Source organism: Carassius auratus, chromosome 41 (assembly GCF_003368295.1).
Source record: "Carassius auratus strain Wakin chromosome 41, ASM336829v1, whole genome shotgun sequence".
Classification (NCBI taxonomy): Eukaryota; Metazoa; Chordata; class Actinopteri; order Cypriniformes; family Cyprinidae; genus Carassius; species Carassius auratus.
In genome coordinates, this window is record NC_039283.1 from 22623736 (window position 1) to 22639005 (window position 15270).

The 15270-nt window shown below is 38.3% G+C and overlaps 1 protein-coding gene across 1 annotated transcript in view; it reads left to right on the forward strand.

The window, feature by feature from the left end:
* Positions 1 to 15270, forward strand: part of LOC113059300 (neural-cadherin-like) — a 57973-nt gene that overhangs the window by 35324 nt on the left and 7379 nt on the right. Inside the window, exons 13-22 of the mRNA XM_026227688.1 lie at positions 971 to 1098; positions 1339 to 1525; positions 2284 to 2427; positions 6008 to 6291; positions 6505 to 8122; positions 9122 to 9215; positions 12106 to 12290; positions 13228 to 13463; positions 14535 to 14812; positions 14958 to 15172. Of these exons, the coding sequence (XP_026083473.1) occupies positions 971 to 1098; positions 1339 to 1525; positions 2284 to 2427; positions 6008 to 6291; positions 6505 to 8122; positions 9122 to 9215; positions 12106 to 12290; positions 13228 to 13463; positions 14535 to 14812; positions 14958 to 15172 (3369 nt within the window). The remainder of the gene's footprint in view (positions 1 to 970; positions 1099 to 1338; positions 1526 to 2283; positions 2428 to 6007; positions 6292 to 6504; positions 8123 to 9121; positions 9216 to 12105; positions 12291 to 13227; positions 13464 to 14534; positions 14813 to 14957; positions 15173 to 15270) is intronic.

Sequence of the window (15270 nt, forward strand, 5' to 3'; positions counted from 1 at the left end):
CAGGATTTCATGCCAGTGCGGTTTCTCAGAAGCACATCAGTGTCTGATCTGATTCACTGATTGTGTTTGAGCCGCTGATGCTAATGCCCCCCCCCCCTTTCTTCATAGCTCATTTAGCCTGTTGTGCTTTTGTACACAAAAGTGTTTTCTGCTGTCTTTGAGTGTATGTGGAAATACACAGAGTGCTGATGAGTGCATGACAGGCGGAGGATGGGGTTGTAGCACGATGGTGTGTGTGTGTGTGTGTGTGTGTGTGTAATAGGAACAGTGAAGAACTTTGGGACTGACACACAACACTTGAGACCACATCAGCATTAATTAAGAGGAAAATGGAGATTGAAATTGAGGGAAAAGGAGACAAAAAGCCCACGGGAAAATCTAGTTTAGAGGGGTTACAATCTACAAAGAGCTGAGAATCCAGAAAATAAACCTGCATTTAGTGAATCCAAAAATTAAAACTTGCACTTACTCTTGCTTAACCTGAACACAGTTAAGCACACACCAAACATGATCACAATGAACTAAGCCATACAATTAAAAATTAAAAGACCAACAAATGACCCCAAAGGTGACTCTTAAGTCATACTTAAGAATCCCATTGAATTACATATAAAATAAATCATACAGAAGATATCAAACCAAGTGGAGTTTATTTTTCAAGTAAAGAAAATAAAAAAAATTTAAATGCTATAATAGTTGGTACTTTATGGCAGTCTCAAATAGTGGAATATTCAGAAAAGCAATTTGGTTCTGAGAAAAGTTTAGAATCATTTAATTGCAGGTGCCTAATTTTGTATCTAATGCAGTTAAACTTCAAATACTTTTTGGGGCTACTGCATTACTGTAAAATAATGTTTTGTCCCTTATCTAACATGTGTCCAGATTCCATTTGAAGTTTTGTTACAGTAGTGTTTCATTTGTAACAGATTGCTCTCTCTCTCTCTCTCTCTCTCTCTCTCTCTCTTTTCAGATGTAAACGACAATGTTCCCTTTTTCATGTCATCCACGTATGAGGCGACGGTCCCAGAGGGTGCGGAGATTGGCACATCAGTTGCACAGGTCTCAGCAACTGACCTGGACTCTGGTCTCCATGGAATGGTGAGACTCCTCTAGAGTCATGGTCCTTCTGGTTCTCTCTAAAGACCAATTCACACTGCACTGACAGACACAAACAAATGGCAACACATATCATTGGGTTTTGTCGGCACATCTGTTTATGTTGGTCCAAGCTAGTTTTCGCAGATTTAATATGTTAGTGTGTATTGGCCTTAATACTCTACCTTGCAATGATTTTTAGAATACTTGATGCAAAGTTATTTTTTTATCTTTTCTATCTAGATTAACTACATCATTCTGAAGGATCAAAGTGGGGACTCACAGTTCTTCAGCATTAATTCCTACACGGGCATCATCCACACCCGGGCCACCTTCGACCGTGAGCAGAAAGGGTCCTACTTGATCGAGGTCCAGTCTCAGGACAGCTCAGAGTCGGGCCGACCCGGTCAGCAGGGTCAACCCAACACAGGTGTGATCCACAAAGCATGTCATCCTAACCTCACTCTGTTTCCCCTTTAATAATTACAGCAGGGCACACCAACCTCCAGGATGAACTCCATTCATTAAGACTTCAATGGGTCACGCCTAATGAAGAACTAATGCCATCCCAGGGATTTGTGCGTAATATAGACTGCGTATAATATAATAAGGCTGCAGTTTTAATATTTAACATTCATTAGGATATTTAATACAATTTTACACTGAAGACTGGAGTAATAGTTGCTAAAAATTATGCTCTGCCGTCACATTGATTAATTACATTTTAAAATCTAGTAAAATGGAAAGCAGTTATTTTAAATTGTAATAACATTTCACAATATTACTGTTTTACTGTATTTTTGATATAATGCACTCTGACGAGCATAATAAACTAATTTCAAAACCAACCCCAAAGTTTTGAACAGTTCTGCAAATATATATATATATATATATATATATATATATATATATATATATATATATATATATATATATATATATATATATATATATATATATATATATATATACACACATTTACATTTCACTTGAGCTCCGATGATTCAATTTCATCATACAATGAATGCCAGTGACTTTGTTTTTCTTCTTTTCTCTTTTGTTGTTTTCGTTCTCCCATCTTGGTTTGATTTATAAATTAATTATCCAGAAAGAACAGCTTTTCTCTTGAGAGACTATAATGCATTGATGTGATCTGGAAGTAATGCACACCTCTCTTCTGCCCTGTAGACACAGCCTACGTGAGGGTTTTTGTCACAGATGTAAATGACAATGCTCCAGCCTTCTCTCAGCCTGTATATGAGATCAGTGTGGAGGAAGACAAAGAAGTGGGCTTTGTGGTCATTACAGTTACAGCTAACGATGAAGATGAAGGTAATTTTGTTTTTCATTGTGTGTAGGTGTATCAAATATTATTCAGATAGTCCTGTCACTTGTCTTTAGTTTGTGGTTTTTGTTGTTTTAGTTTTGTTTGTTTATGCAATGATTCCTATCTGACAGTTCAATGATATATCTGACAGAGATTGAGGAGGAGGGGTTGCAAAAAGAAATTGGGCGAAATAAATCTAGGTGGAAAATTCGCTCCTTTTTGTGCTGAGCTTGTTAGCAAATCTCTGTGGTGAATGTGGGTGTAACAATTTCAGCACCCCATTTGATGTTTGTCTCTTTGATTTGTTTTTCTTTGTTGTCTTCAAGAAAAAGAATTAAATAAGTAGCAGGCTTTCTTTAACGATAGAAGTAAACCCTTGTGTGAAAGATTTTGCATAGAAATTTACATGAGATGCGTGACATCTGAGAACCCAGGCAAATAACCATTGAGATTTTTAAATGGAACGGAATAGGCAGCTCTACACTTTTGAAAAATATAGTGAAATGATAAAAGTAGTGTGTAATGGTAGATTTTTGACAAAACTCTTGAGAGGCTTTACCAGGTGGCGTAACCAGAGATTAAATGAGAAAGAAAATAACAAGTGTTTTAAACAAGCTGCACAGATTTATTCATCTATTATTAGTCAAACAAGGGAAAAAAAAAGTTTTTAAAGAAATAGTTCACCCAAACATGTGAATTCTGCCATTATTTACTCACATCATTGCTCTTTTCCATATTGCACCAACTTGGTCTGTTTTATCGAATGAGCTATTTTTATTTGAGCCGTAGTTTGAAGTAATCTTGATGTATAATGTATGTTTTTGTCATTTTAATTATTTTAAAATCAGGTTTTTTTATATATGGGTAACATTTTACAATAAGTTTCTGCTTGTTAACATTACTTAACCACACTAGTTAACATAAACTAACAATGAAAATAATTCAAAAGTATTTCTTAATCTTTGTTAATGTTAAATCCAACATTTACTAAAACATTATTAAATTCAAGAGTTGTATCTATTAATGTTATTTAATGAACCTGAGCTAACATGGACTAACAATGACAATGAATTGTATTTCTTACTAATAAATTACTAATGTTAACAAAGATTAATAAATACTGCAAAAAATGTATTGCTCACTGTTAGTTTTGTTTTCCAAAGTGCTCCATATTGTAAGAGTATTGTTACCAAAGTATACTGAACCCCTCAAGGGCAAGCTGAAGCTGCAGGGAGTTCATGTTTATTTCAATAGCACACAGACTTTGCAATGATGTAACTATCACCATTACCGGTACACCATTTTACAGAAGACAGTCTGTATTTTTATTTCTCCCTGTAATGTAAGATGCCAAAATTAGCATGTGTACAGTTATTGCTGGCAATGTACTTTACCTTAATGCTATGCATTGTTTGACCTCTGAAATGAAACTTAGCTGTTTAGTAAATGGTTTGTTAATGTATTTAGAGAGCTCTGTATCTGTCACGATACTACTGTGTCAGAGCAGGGAAGTTTTCGGAGAACACACTTTAAAAATCCAGATAGTGGTTAACACAGGAAGACAGGAGTCACACATAGCACCTCACAGAGAGACTTTCAGACATACAATACCAGACAGGGAATCACAGGACAGACTTCGCTATAAGTACTAACACAAACGAGGGTAATTAACAAGACACACATGAACCAAATAACACAATCAAACATGAGGGAAAACTAGGACACGGAGAACACATGGGGAGAAAAACTCACACACAAACAATCCAGGGGTGTGACAGTATCTTTCAAACAATTTCAGCACTGCCTGAAAACATGAACAGCTATGAATTAGTCTAGTGAACTCTCTGTGGTCAGTTAAATTAGCATATTCTGGAGCGACTTCTACAGTTGATTTTGTTATTCCTGTTGGAACATTTGGTCTGTCACTCTTTCCTCTTCCAACATAGCATGGCAGCCTTCCTGTCTGCCCGTCTGCCCACCCCGTCATTTCTCATCCTCTGTAGAATATTCAAAGCTTTCACCTCCACACATCTTGGTGACACGATTCTCTCCACCTGATCTCACTCTGATCTCCATCAGGGCATGGTGACTTCGGCTCATCTGTCAACAAAAACAAACAGGCGGGAGCACGATGTCTCTCACGGTGTCGCGGCTTCATGTGTTACATATGCATGACAAATTATGTGTGGCATGGAGCTGCATCAACAAGCAGACTGAAGAGAAAGACACAGGGGCAACAGGATGGAGACATGCAGGTGTCTGATACCTCATTAATGATGAGACGCACATGCTGCCATGGAGGTGAGAAAGGTGACATGACCTGCCACAGCTGGATGGACAGTTCAGAGCCGAGCAACAGCTAATATCTCACTACTGTTATGAAGAGCCATGCAATTCGAAGCTTGATGTCCCTCTGTCCCCTTCCTGCTTCCAAAAGCACAATGAGTGAGATCGCCATTAAAATGAAATATTTCTTATTACGCTGGGGATGAAAATGTGGAAAAGGAATAATTAGGAGCTGATTTGCAGGAGAGAAGGAATTGTATGGTCCTGTTAAGTGTTTCCTAAAGCTGATTAGCTGTGCCTTCTTTGAGCTGTTCATTAAACTCCAGACTGATTTTAAAGATGGAATATGTAAAACATGGCAAACTTTCTTCAACAGCCGAATGAGCAAAAGGTCTCCTAGACGTTCAGCTGTCTTTCATCACCAATGACCATTCTATATATCAGTTGCTAGGTTTAACCTAGTTGGCTTGTGGTGGTGGTGGTGGTGTGGGTAGGGCCGCCATATGGACTGGCTAGTCATTAAGGAAGCTTGCTTTTGGCAAAATCACTGGAGCGCCCCTCAGCAAGTGTCACAGCACATCATAATTCACAACCCTGATGGGCGTAGCCAAGATGAGCATGAAACGTTCTAATAAAATCCTCACACTTCATGCCCAGATGCCGTTTGTCTCTGCCAATCTGAAACCGAGCAGGTGCGAAACTAGAGCCTTTCCCCCTGCAGTGTACCATGGTTGGATAAAGCCATTTGGGGTCAAGCTGGGGGGCAGCAGAAGTGGGAAAGATAGACTGTGGTCATTGTTTGAAATAAGATTTTCAAGCACAGATGTACATCTCTAAAGATGAAGAGTTTATTTTTTATTCCAATAGGGCTTCCAAAGAGAATTGCTAGAAAAAAAGGAACATTTTATAATATTGTTATTATAAGAAAATATGTATTTATTATTTTTTTTTTTAGCATTGTATTTCACATATTAGCAGAGATAAGTTATTAAACTTTTTGATGTATCATTTTTATAATCAAACTGTCATTTCAAAGAATCAAATTGGATTTAATGGTGCATTGATTAAGAAAAAACGGTTTAAAAATACGTACAAAACATTCTTTGTGACATTGTGTGTACGTATGTTGTTTCAGTATTTAAACACAATCATATCATGTCTATGTGCATTAGAGCTTTCTTGTCCTTTATGTAATCCTCATAAAACGAGCACAGATTAATGCTGACATTCTCTTTTTATCGAGCTCAGCCAAGCTTAACACTTCCTAAAATGCTAATGCTTCCCAAACCCCCCAAACAGGTGCCAATGCCAAACTGCGGTACCAGATTACCTCTGGGAACACCATGGGCGCATTCGATGTGGAGCCAGAGGTTGGCACGATCTTCATTGCCCAGCGGCTAGACTATGAGCAGGTGCAGCGCTATGAGTTACGACTGGTTGCGTCGGATGGAAAATGGGAAAACCAGACAATGGTTGTCATTAATGTCATCAACCAGAATGATGAGGCACCCCTTTTCACTCAGACTGAGTACCACGCCAGTGTCATGGAAGAACTTACAGAGCTTCCTGTCCTTGTACTTGAGGTGAAGAGTTAAAAGACTATTGTCAGTATCAGTGTGTCAGTGTAAAAAATAGACGTCAGAGGCTTTGCATAAACATACCGGAAAAGAGGTGGAGAGAACTATCCGCATTCCTTTGCTCTGACTATTAACTATTAAATGCCCCATATGTTCTGTGACAACTGTGTTGAATTCTTATATGCATGCCTGTTTTTTTCACATCTGTTCTTCACACAGGTCTCAGCCACAGATCCAGATCAGGAGGCGGACCAGCGTGCAGTGCGGTATTCTCTACACGGGCAGGGAGCTGGTAGTGAATTCACCATAGATGAGATGAATGGTAGGATCTTCTCCCAACGTCGTTTAGATCGTGAGGTCCGCTCGGCCTGGCAATTTCTGGTACTTGCCACTGATGAGAATGGGGCAGGTCTTACCGGGTTTGCTGATGTTCTAGTCGAAGTGCAGGATATCAATGACAATGCACCTGTCTTCCTGTGTGCAACAGACAACTGCTTTTTGGGTCATGTGCCTGAGAACTCCCCAGCGGACACTTCCATAATGGAGATGCAGGCCACTGACCTAGATGATCCAAAAGCTGTGAAAAACGCTATTCTTACATACAGAATTGTGCAGAATGTGCGCAATGAGATAAATCTTAACCTTTTCTCCATCAACCCAGCCACAGGCACAATCTATACTGTTTTGCGCTCTTTGGACAGGGAAGTGGTGGATCGATATCTTGTTGTGGTAGAAGCTCGTGATGGAGGAGGACTTTTGGGGACAGGGACAGCCACCATCATAGTTTCTGACGTCAATGACCATCCTCCAGTGTTTACCCAGAGAGTCTACATGGCCTCTATGCCAGAAAACATGGACATCAACAGTGAGGCAGTGGTAGTGGCTGCCACCGATGGTGATGAAGGTGAAAATTCAGTCATGACGTTCAGCATCATTGGTGGGGATGAAGACCGCAAATTCTTCATTGAGACTGACAAGGTGAACCACCGTGGCATAGTGAGGCTGAAGAAGAAGATTGACTTTGAGAAGCCACATGAGCGCACATTCAACCTGACGATCAAAGTGGAGGATGCTGACTTCTTTAGCCTGGCCTACTGCATCATTCAGGTGGAAGACTCCAATGACCACACTCCAGTCTTCTTCCCACAGTTCTACGAAGCGGGATCCATGTTTGAGGACGTTCCAGTAGGCACCATCCTGGCACAGGTGACAGCAGTGGATCTGGACTCTGGACAAAATGGGAGGTTCACATACAGCATCGCCCCAGAATCTGACCCCTTTCAGCAGTTCCTGGTAGATAAGAGTGGTTGGGTTTTAGTAGCTGACTCTCTGGATAGTGAAAAGGTATCTCAACATAGGCTTATGATCCTGGCCACTGACATGGGCAGCCCTGCTCTGACTGGCTCTGCCATTGTGCTAGTGACCGTACAAGATGTCAATGACAATGGACCAGAGTTTGAGGCTCCATATCGGCCCATTGTGTGGGAGAACACTATTGCACCACAGGATGTTCACATGAACGATACATCCGTTCTGTTGCATGTTATTGACAGAGACACATCATCCAACGGAGGGCCTTTTTCCATCCGTCTGCTGATGCTGACATCTGATGTTACTAATTTCAACTTGACTGATCTGCGGAATGGCAGCGCCTTGATAACCGCTCTCCGCAGCTTTGACCGGGAACAGCAGAAGCAGTATCTTCTCCCCATCCTGATGATTGACAGCGGTTCACCACCAATGAGCTCCACCAGTACACTCACCATCATAATTGGAGATAAAAATGACCATCCCCATGCACCTGGACACAGCGAGTTCATAGTGTACAAATTACCGGGTATGTTCCAAAGAAATTACATAATCTTGCTACCATAGTACCTGCTGAGAAACACAGAAAATTCACTGCCTGTTGTTATTTACATCCCTTACAAAAAATACTGTGGCAGTACCATAGTATATTGGTGGCGATACTATAGTATTTTGAAATATACCATGGTACTGAAATTCATATATCATTGTATTTTAATGGTACTCTAGGGTACTTCCAAGAATACCATGATACTACTATTCTGCATGTCCCGAATACCATTGGTGGCACCATAGTACTTTTTGTTAGTGTTAACATATAATTTTGCATGATATTTAGTTGGTACTCCAAGGTCCTTTAAAATATACTTTGGTACTGCCATGGTAAATTTGTAAAAAAAAATAATAAAAAAATAAACTATGGTATTGCCATGCTACATGTCCAGAATACCATGGTAGTACCATGTTTAAATTCCAAAATACCATGAAATTATTTATTTTATTCTACTTAAAAATATTTTAATAATGTGTAAAGAAGTCATGGCTAAAACACTACGTTTTTTAGTCTTCTTAATTTATCACATTTTAGGAAATTAATATAGTTTTACTTGATATATTTTTAGCATTTTCCTCTTTTCTCTGATGAAAATGCATTAGTCTTTTAATAAGAATTTGTCATGTAACTTAAATATGCCATGATGGTAACAATTTACTTAAATCCAAGGCTTAAGAGGCACATAAACAGGAACCATTTTAAAGGGTGTTGATTTCATGACTAACAGGATTTCAGTATTTCGTTTTTCCTTTTGGAGAAATGGCAATGCTGCATGCTAATAGCATTGCATCCCTCCCCCCAACCCCCCGTGCTTGCTGTTTAAGTGGGTCCTTATGTGCCAGTGAGATGCTCTGCTTTTTGCTTATCTTTTTAAAGATATTTCTCTTCCGCCCACCCACACAGGCGCATCGCCCCAGGTATCGCACAGGCTGATGAAGGTAGCTTTTCTTTAACCTCATTATGTATTTTCCCCAGGTGCATTCCCCATGACAGTGCTTGGACAGGTTCAATCCCCTGACCTTGATGATTGGAGTGAGAAGGTTTACAAGTTCGAAGGCAAACCCCCCAGGTGCTTTGATCTTTTATTGAAGTTTGATTCAAACTCTACTGTGACACTTACAAGAGAGAAAAAAAAGCGAGGTTAAGGTAAAGGGTGTGAGCGTGCAGAGCCAAGGCTTGAAAACAAAATAAAAATTAAATCTGTTTACTCTGAGCTGAACTGATATTTTAACGTTTCTGTTCCTGCGTTCCTCTGATATTATTACAATTGGGTGGAAGAAATACCGGTTAATAACGTTATTTTTTAAAAACAATATTCTTTGCCTATAATTTGCCTAGGAAAAAAATAGATATCTAACGCTTAGTCACAGCAAATACAGCATCATCTTTTCTAGATTTTGGCCAAATGAAAGCTACTTAAAAAATAATAATAATCATAAATAATATATATTTACACTTTCAAGACATCAAACTATTTTTAAGATATTCAAAAATGTTTGCTGCATTGTTAAAATAATAAAATAAAATAAAAACTTGTATAAAATTTTGTTTTGAGAGTGAGAAAAAAAAAAACTTAAACTGGTTAATAATCGGTTAAGGAGCGTCGGATAGGAAAAATAACCGAAATTAACATCCCTAGTCGGTAATGTCACAGAGCAAAGAATATAGAATAATAGTTACTGTATAATAAGTAACGCTGTATATGCGTCCGAAAGTTGGACTTAGAATTATTTTGAGGTTAATATAGCAAATGAAAACTGTTAAGCTTCCGGGAAATTTGAGAAGCTCCGCTAGGCTAGTTTAGTTTCCCTTACTCCACAACAAATCATAACCGTATTTAGAAAATAACAAGAATTACAAATATAAGAAACCATAACAATATTAACGACAAACCAAAACTAATTAATTTAGGGCTAAAAAAAACTCAAACTAAACCAATGGAAAATCAAATGTTTCCGTATCCGCAATGTATTTGAATGCCAAATGATTATAAAAATAGCCTACCTATATTAACAGTGTTTATTATAGCCTAATGTTTGTAAACATTTTGTGTCTGCATTATGTCTATTTCTTAATGAAGTAATCTTTTATTTCTCTAAAAAAAGTATATGTTTTTTATGAGCTGCATCTAAGTGTGGTGGCCTTTGTCCAAACCAGACTCTGTGGCTAATGCCAACAATGGCACCTTTAAGTAAAGTGCTTATGCTAACACTCCAGCAACCAATGCCAACTCAATCAGTTTAGTCTTGAGTTCAATCACAGTCTATTTCTGTCTGTTTCATTCAAAGCTGTGCCCGACGGTGTGTTGTGGAGGATCTCCTCATTAATTTGGATAATTAACACATTAATACATTAGCAGTTAGCTGTGTGCTAGCTAGTGTGACACATCTCTTGGCACCAAGAGCATAGCTTCGATCCAAGCAATTTTTCATTTGCTTACTTGTCAGTTAAGTACCTAATTTGGCACCCGAGCTGAAGGTTATCATCGAGGATGAACACTGTTCCTGTTATATGAACATGATTGAATTTAATTTGCGCAGTGACTACTGTGAGTTTAGCGACCTTGCTGCATAGTGTTTGAAGTTACAGGGCCAAGCAAATGCCATATTAAGAGCCATAAACCAGGGCTGCTGTAATAGACATGAAATGTCTATTTTCATTGTGTGTCTTTGTCCTCTAAGCTCACCCTACAAAACATATATGCCGTTATTTTACCAACAAATTTCAAGAGTGCATGATTGTAGAACAAATGTACATTAATATAATGTACGAGCGTGAATCTCTCTATTTGCATGCAGATTTCCTTTGCTCTCGCACAAAACGGGATGCTCTCTGCGCAGGGATATGCTGCTCTCACCCATTGGGTGCATGCACTTAAAACATGTCCATTACAATTGTGCTAGAAATTCATTATTTTCGCACCTGTATTAAATGTTGTCAAAAATTATCAACCAATCAGACATTTTGGGGAAAGGATTTTTTGATGAATATAAAGTAAAAAAAAAAAAGCATTCGTTTGAAATAAAAATTGTGTTAGTGTAACAAAAAGTCTTTACTGTGGCAGCTGATAGATACTGTACTTGTTAATTAAAGTATTAATTTCTTTAAAAAAAAATTATAATAATAAAAAAAGCATACTGACCCCAATGTGAAGTGTAGGCTAATTATCTTTTTTTAAGCATATATCTCACACAGTTGAGTTGTGGTTTATGCTTAAAAGCAAGAAAAATGTGCACAAGAGGACACGCTTGAAAATGCACAAAAGAAATAATACAAATGTGACCTAGAGAGAGAAAGAGCGTATCCAAAAGAGAGACTAAGAGATTGGTGTGGCCCAGCTGTTCCTGGAATCTCTTATCCAGAACAGCAGAACTGTCCCTGTCATGGTCATCACATCTGGAGATGGAGACAGGAGTTGACATAAGTGCTTTCACTGATATACACACTGTCATTAATAATACATCTTGAGTTATCTTACAGCATCAGTGCTGCTCTCTCATATGTGATGATCCAAGAATGAACCTGGGAATGAATCACCAGTTACTGTACAGTTACTTTCACTCTGGTTTAAAAGGGATAACTCACCCAAAAATGGAAATTCTGATACCATTCTGTCACCCTCGTTTTTTTCCAGACCCATATTTCAGAGGTGTTAGACAGAAAGTTGATGCTAGTAGATGCTGTCGAGCTCCAAAATGAAAAAAAGAACCAAAAGTATTATAAATGTCTTCCCTCTATATGTACATTCCAAATGCTATAAAGCCATAAAAGATAGCTTTGCGTGAGGAACAGGACAAATGTGTGAAAAAGAAATGAGTAAATTATTAATTTCTTTTAATCATTATTATAATATAAATATTTACAGGTAGTCAATTGAGATGATCATCAATACACTAGTTGAATATTGAGTCGTGAATTAATTCTCATCCTTTTAACCCACTGAACATGACCCCACACAGGCAATTCAGCCTGAACCAAAACACCGGTCAGCTGAGCATCCGAGAGGGAACACCAGCTGGACTCTACAGCCTGCAGGTGAGGGTGGCAGATAAGAGCTGGCCTGATGTCACCTCATCAGCCGAGGTCATGGTGATGGAGCTGGAGGAGGAGGCGCTGAGGAATGCTGGGTCAATCAGACTGGCCAGTAGGTGACTCTTCGTTTAAAAAAGAAAAAACTGACAATAGAACAACTTGTTTTTGTTTTAATTTATTAATCTATTATTTCTTAAACATATGCTTACATTTTTGTTAGTTTAACATTCATTTTATGTGAGAAGATTTTATTTTCCCCAAAAATGCTATGTTACTGCATTGGACTCCAACTTTGTGACTCTTGTGGAGTTCCCGTTCAGAAATGAACAACCTACAAAAAAATTGTTTGTAGATCTCTCATCATGCAATATTATTACCAAATGTAGTATTTCTATCAACTTGTTTTCTTTCAAATGGCCATTGGGTTTTGTGTTTCTTTTTGGAGCTTATTGCTATTTATCTGAATTTATGCACCTCTGTTTTTGAGCGCACATTGCAAAAATTATCCACAAAAAATCTTTATTTCTTTTTCACTCCGAAATTTAGGTGCAGAAGCACAGATCAGTGAAGCCTATGAGTACGGTAGTCAGTTCCAAAAATAAATAAGTAAATAAAAGTACAAAAAACATTTAAAAAAAAACATAACATTTGCATCATTGTGTCCCAGTTGAAAAAAGTGACTCATTTTTATGCTCAGTCATTTCATTTCACCGTAAAAGTTTATGCATCACATTTCAATGTAGATTTTGTAAGTGTATCACATGTAATGCAGGCTTTTATTGATGAAGGAGCATAATGCAGTACACAGCCTGAGAGTAAGTGCTCTAACTTATTTCATATGCGAAGAGGCCATCTGCTTGTAAGTCTTAGGAAAAAGTCCAACAAAATAGAGAGATTGTGGAAAATATATGGTAAAAAAAAAACTACATTTGGTACAAGGAATATTTTAAGTTGTAAAAATTTTTTAAGAAACAGTATGATGTTAATAAATATGCTTGGATTTTACACTAATGGCAAGTTCTTTGTATGTGTGTGTTTGTTATGCACAGACCTTTCTGCAAATGAGTTTTTCCGAGCATCAACTAATGAGGAGAGCCGATACATGCGTCTCCGTCGCCTCTTGTCCGAGCTCTTCCAGATTGATATTGAGAACGTTGACATCTTTAGCCTGGCCAGTGGCAGTCAACCAATACAGCATCACCTCAGCGTGTGGTTTGCCGCCCATGGCTCGTCATACTACAAGCCAGAGAAACTCCACGGCTACGTGGCAATGCACAAAGCCAAGGTGAAAAAGATATGCACACAAAAAACATCACACTTTCTCACCAATCCTTGTCTCCTGTGTTTCTCACATAGGCACAGACATGGAGTCTGTAAAGCCATTCACATTTACATGCGTCTCACATATGCACTAAGAGACACACTTTGCAATGGTTCAATAAATATTTAATTTCCATGTAAGGTGGGCTGACGCTTTGGGCTGGGGAAGCAAGCAGGATTTCTTATAAGGATTGAGGGAGGAATGGATAGAAAGAACATGTGGCTCCCTGTGCAGCATCCATCAGTCTATAAATCAGGTGTAGAGTGGGTGCTCTTCACAGCCCAGCGTGGTGCTAATACTCTCACCGAGATGATGTTGATGCACTACACAGGAAGCTGCTCTGACATTTTTAGAGCCGCTGCTGAGGGATATGATGGACTGCCCTTGAGTCCAGAACAAACATACACACTCACACTAACAACACATGTACAGAAATGATTATAGTGAATCACCTGTGTTGCTTTGTTCCACTTGTGAATTGTTTTGGATAATAATGTATATGGATAAAAAAGGGGTTTCTTATGCTAAAGAAAGAAAATGAAAATGTAGTCATCAGAAAGAAATTGAAAATATAGTCATCCAAACGTATGCTCTTGTCGTTCCAAACCAATATGACATTTCCTTTACTGTTTCCCAACTCCTCTTTTCCTTAATTTAATTTAATTTTATTTTATTTTCAGTAGTCTGACAAAAGTTGTCTTTTCCATATAACTAAAGTGAATATTGACTGGTAAATTAAAGGAAATAACAGGTTGAATGTGGGGGAAAAAGAAAGGAAGAAATTTGTAAAATTGAAACATAATATTTGCTCTAATGTACTTTGTATTTTAGCTTTTCGTTTTATTTCATTTAACTTGCAATCTAGTTGTAGTTATGTCAGGTTGCCAACTGTTCCAATATGTTGTTTTGCTTATGTGTAGAATTTGTTTTTATATAAAAAAAGATATCAATCATCAAATATTGTAAAAAGGAATCAGTTGTGGAAGTAACATTAATTCAGCAAGTAATTTAGTAGGATTTGTAATTCTCTTTCAGCTGGAGTCCGCTCTTGGTAAGCCCATTCTACAGGTGGGGGTGGACGAGTGCACCTATGCTGCCTGCGGTCAGACAGGTGGCTGCTCTAACAAGGTGACATTCAGTGACACCCCTAAAACACTGAACAATGGAAATGTCTCTTTGGTGTCTGTCTCAGCCAAAGCGAGCGCTCAGTGTGGCTGTCTTGCTCGAGAGCGCGTTCACCTGCACTGCTCTTCATACTCACACAACCCTTGCCTGAATGGAGGCACCTGTGTGGACAGTGAACTAGGCTACAGGTAAAACAGTCTAGTGTTCTAGCACTCATGTCTTGTTAATAATTGCTTGTTTCATTATATGATAGAATAAATTATGTTTATTGATATAATGCAGTTTCACTTTTGGTGAAGTAAAATCTACTACTAATCTACTACTCTGTTGTAGGTGTAAATGTCCCCCTATGTTTGATGGACCAGAATGCCAGCAAACCAAGCACAGTTTCCTGGGTAATGGTTATGCTTGGTTCTCTCCCATAAGGCCTTGCTTCCAGAGCCACATCTCTCTGGAGTTTATTACAGAGGTAGGCAATGGTCTGCTATTCTACAATGGCCCAATGGGAACACCTCAGCCTGGAGAAAAAGAGGACTTCATTGCACTGGGTATGTATGACAAATGATCATGTTTAACTGTTTATTTGCCTAGTGCAGTGGAAAGTGACATGTCAATTTAGAATGTACTGTGTTATTTTAGTATTATT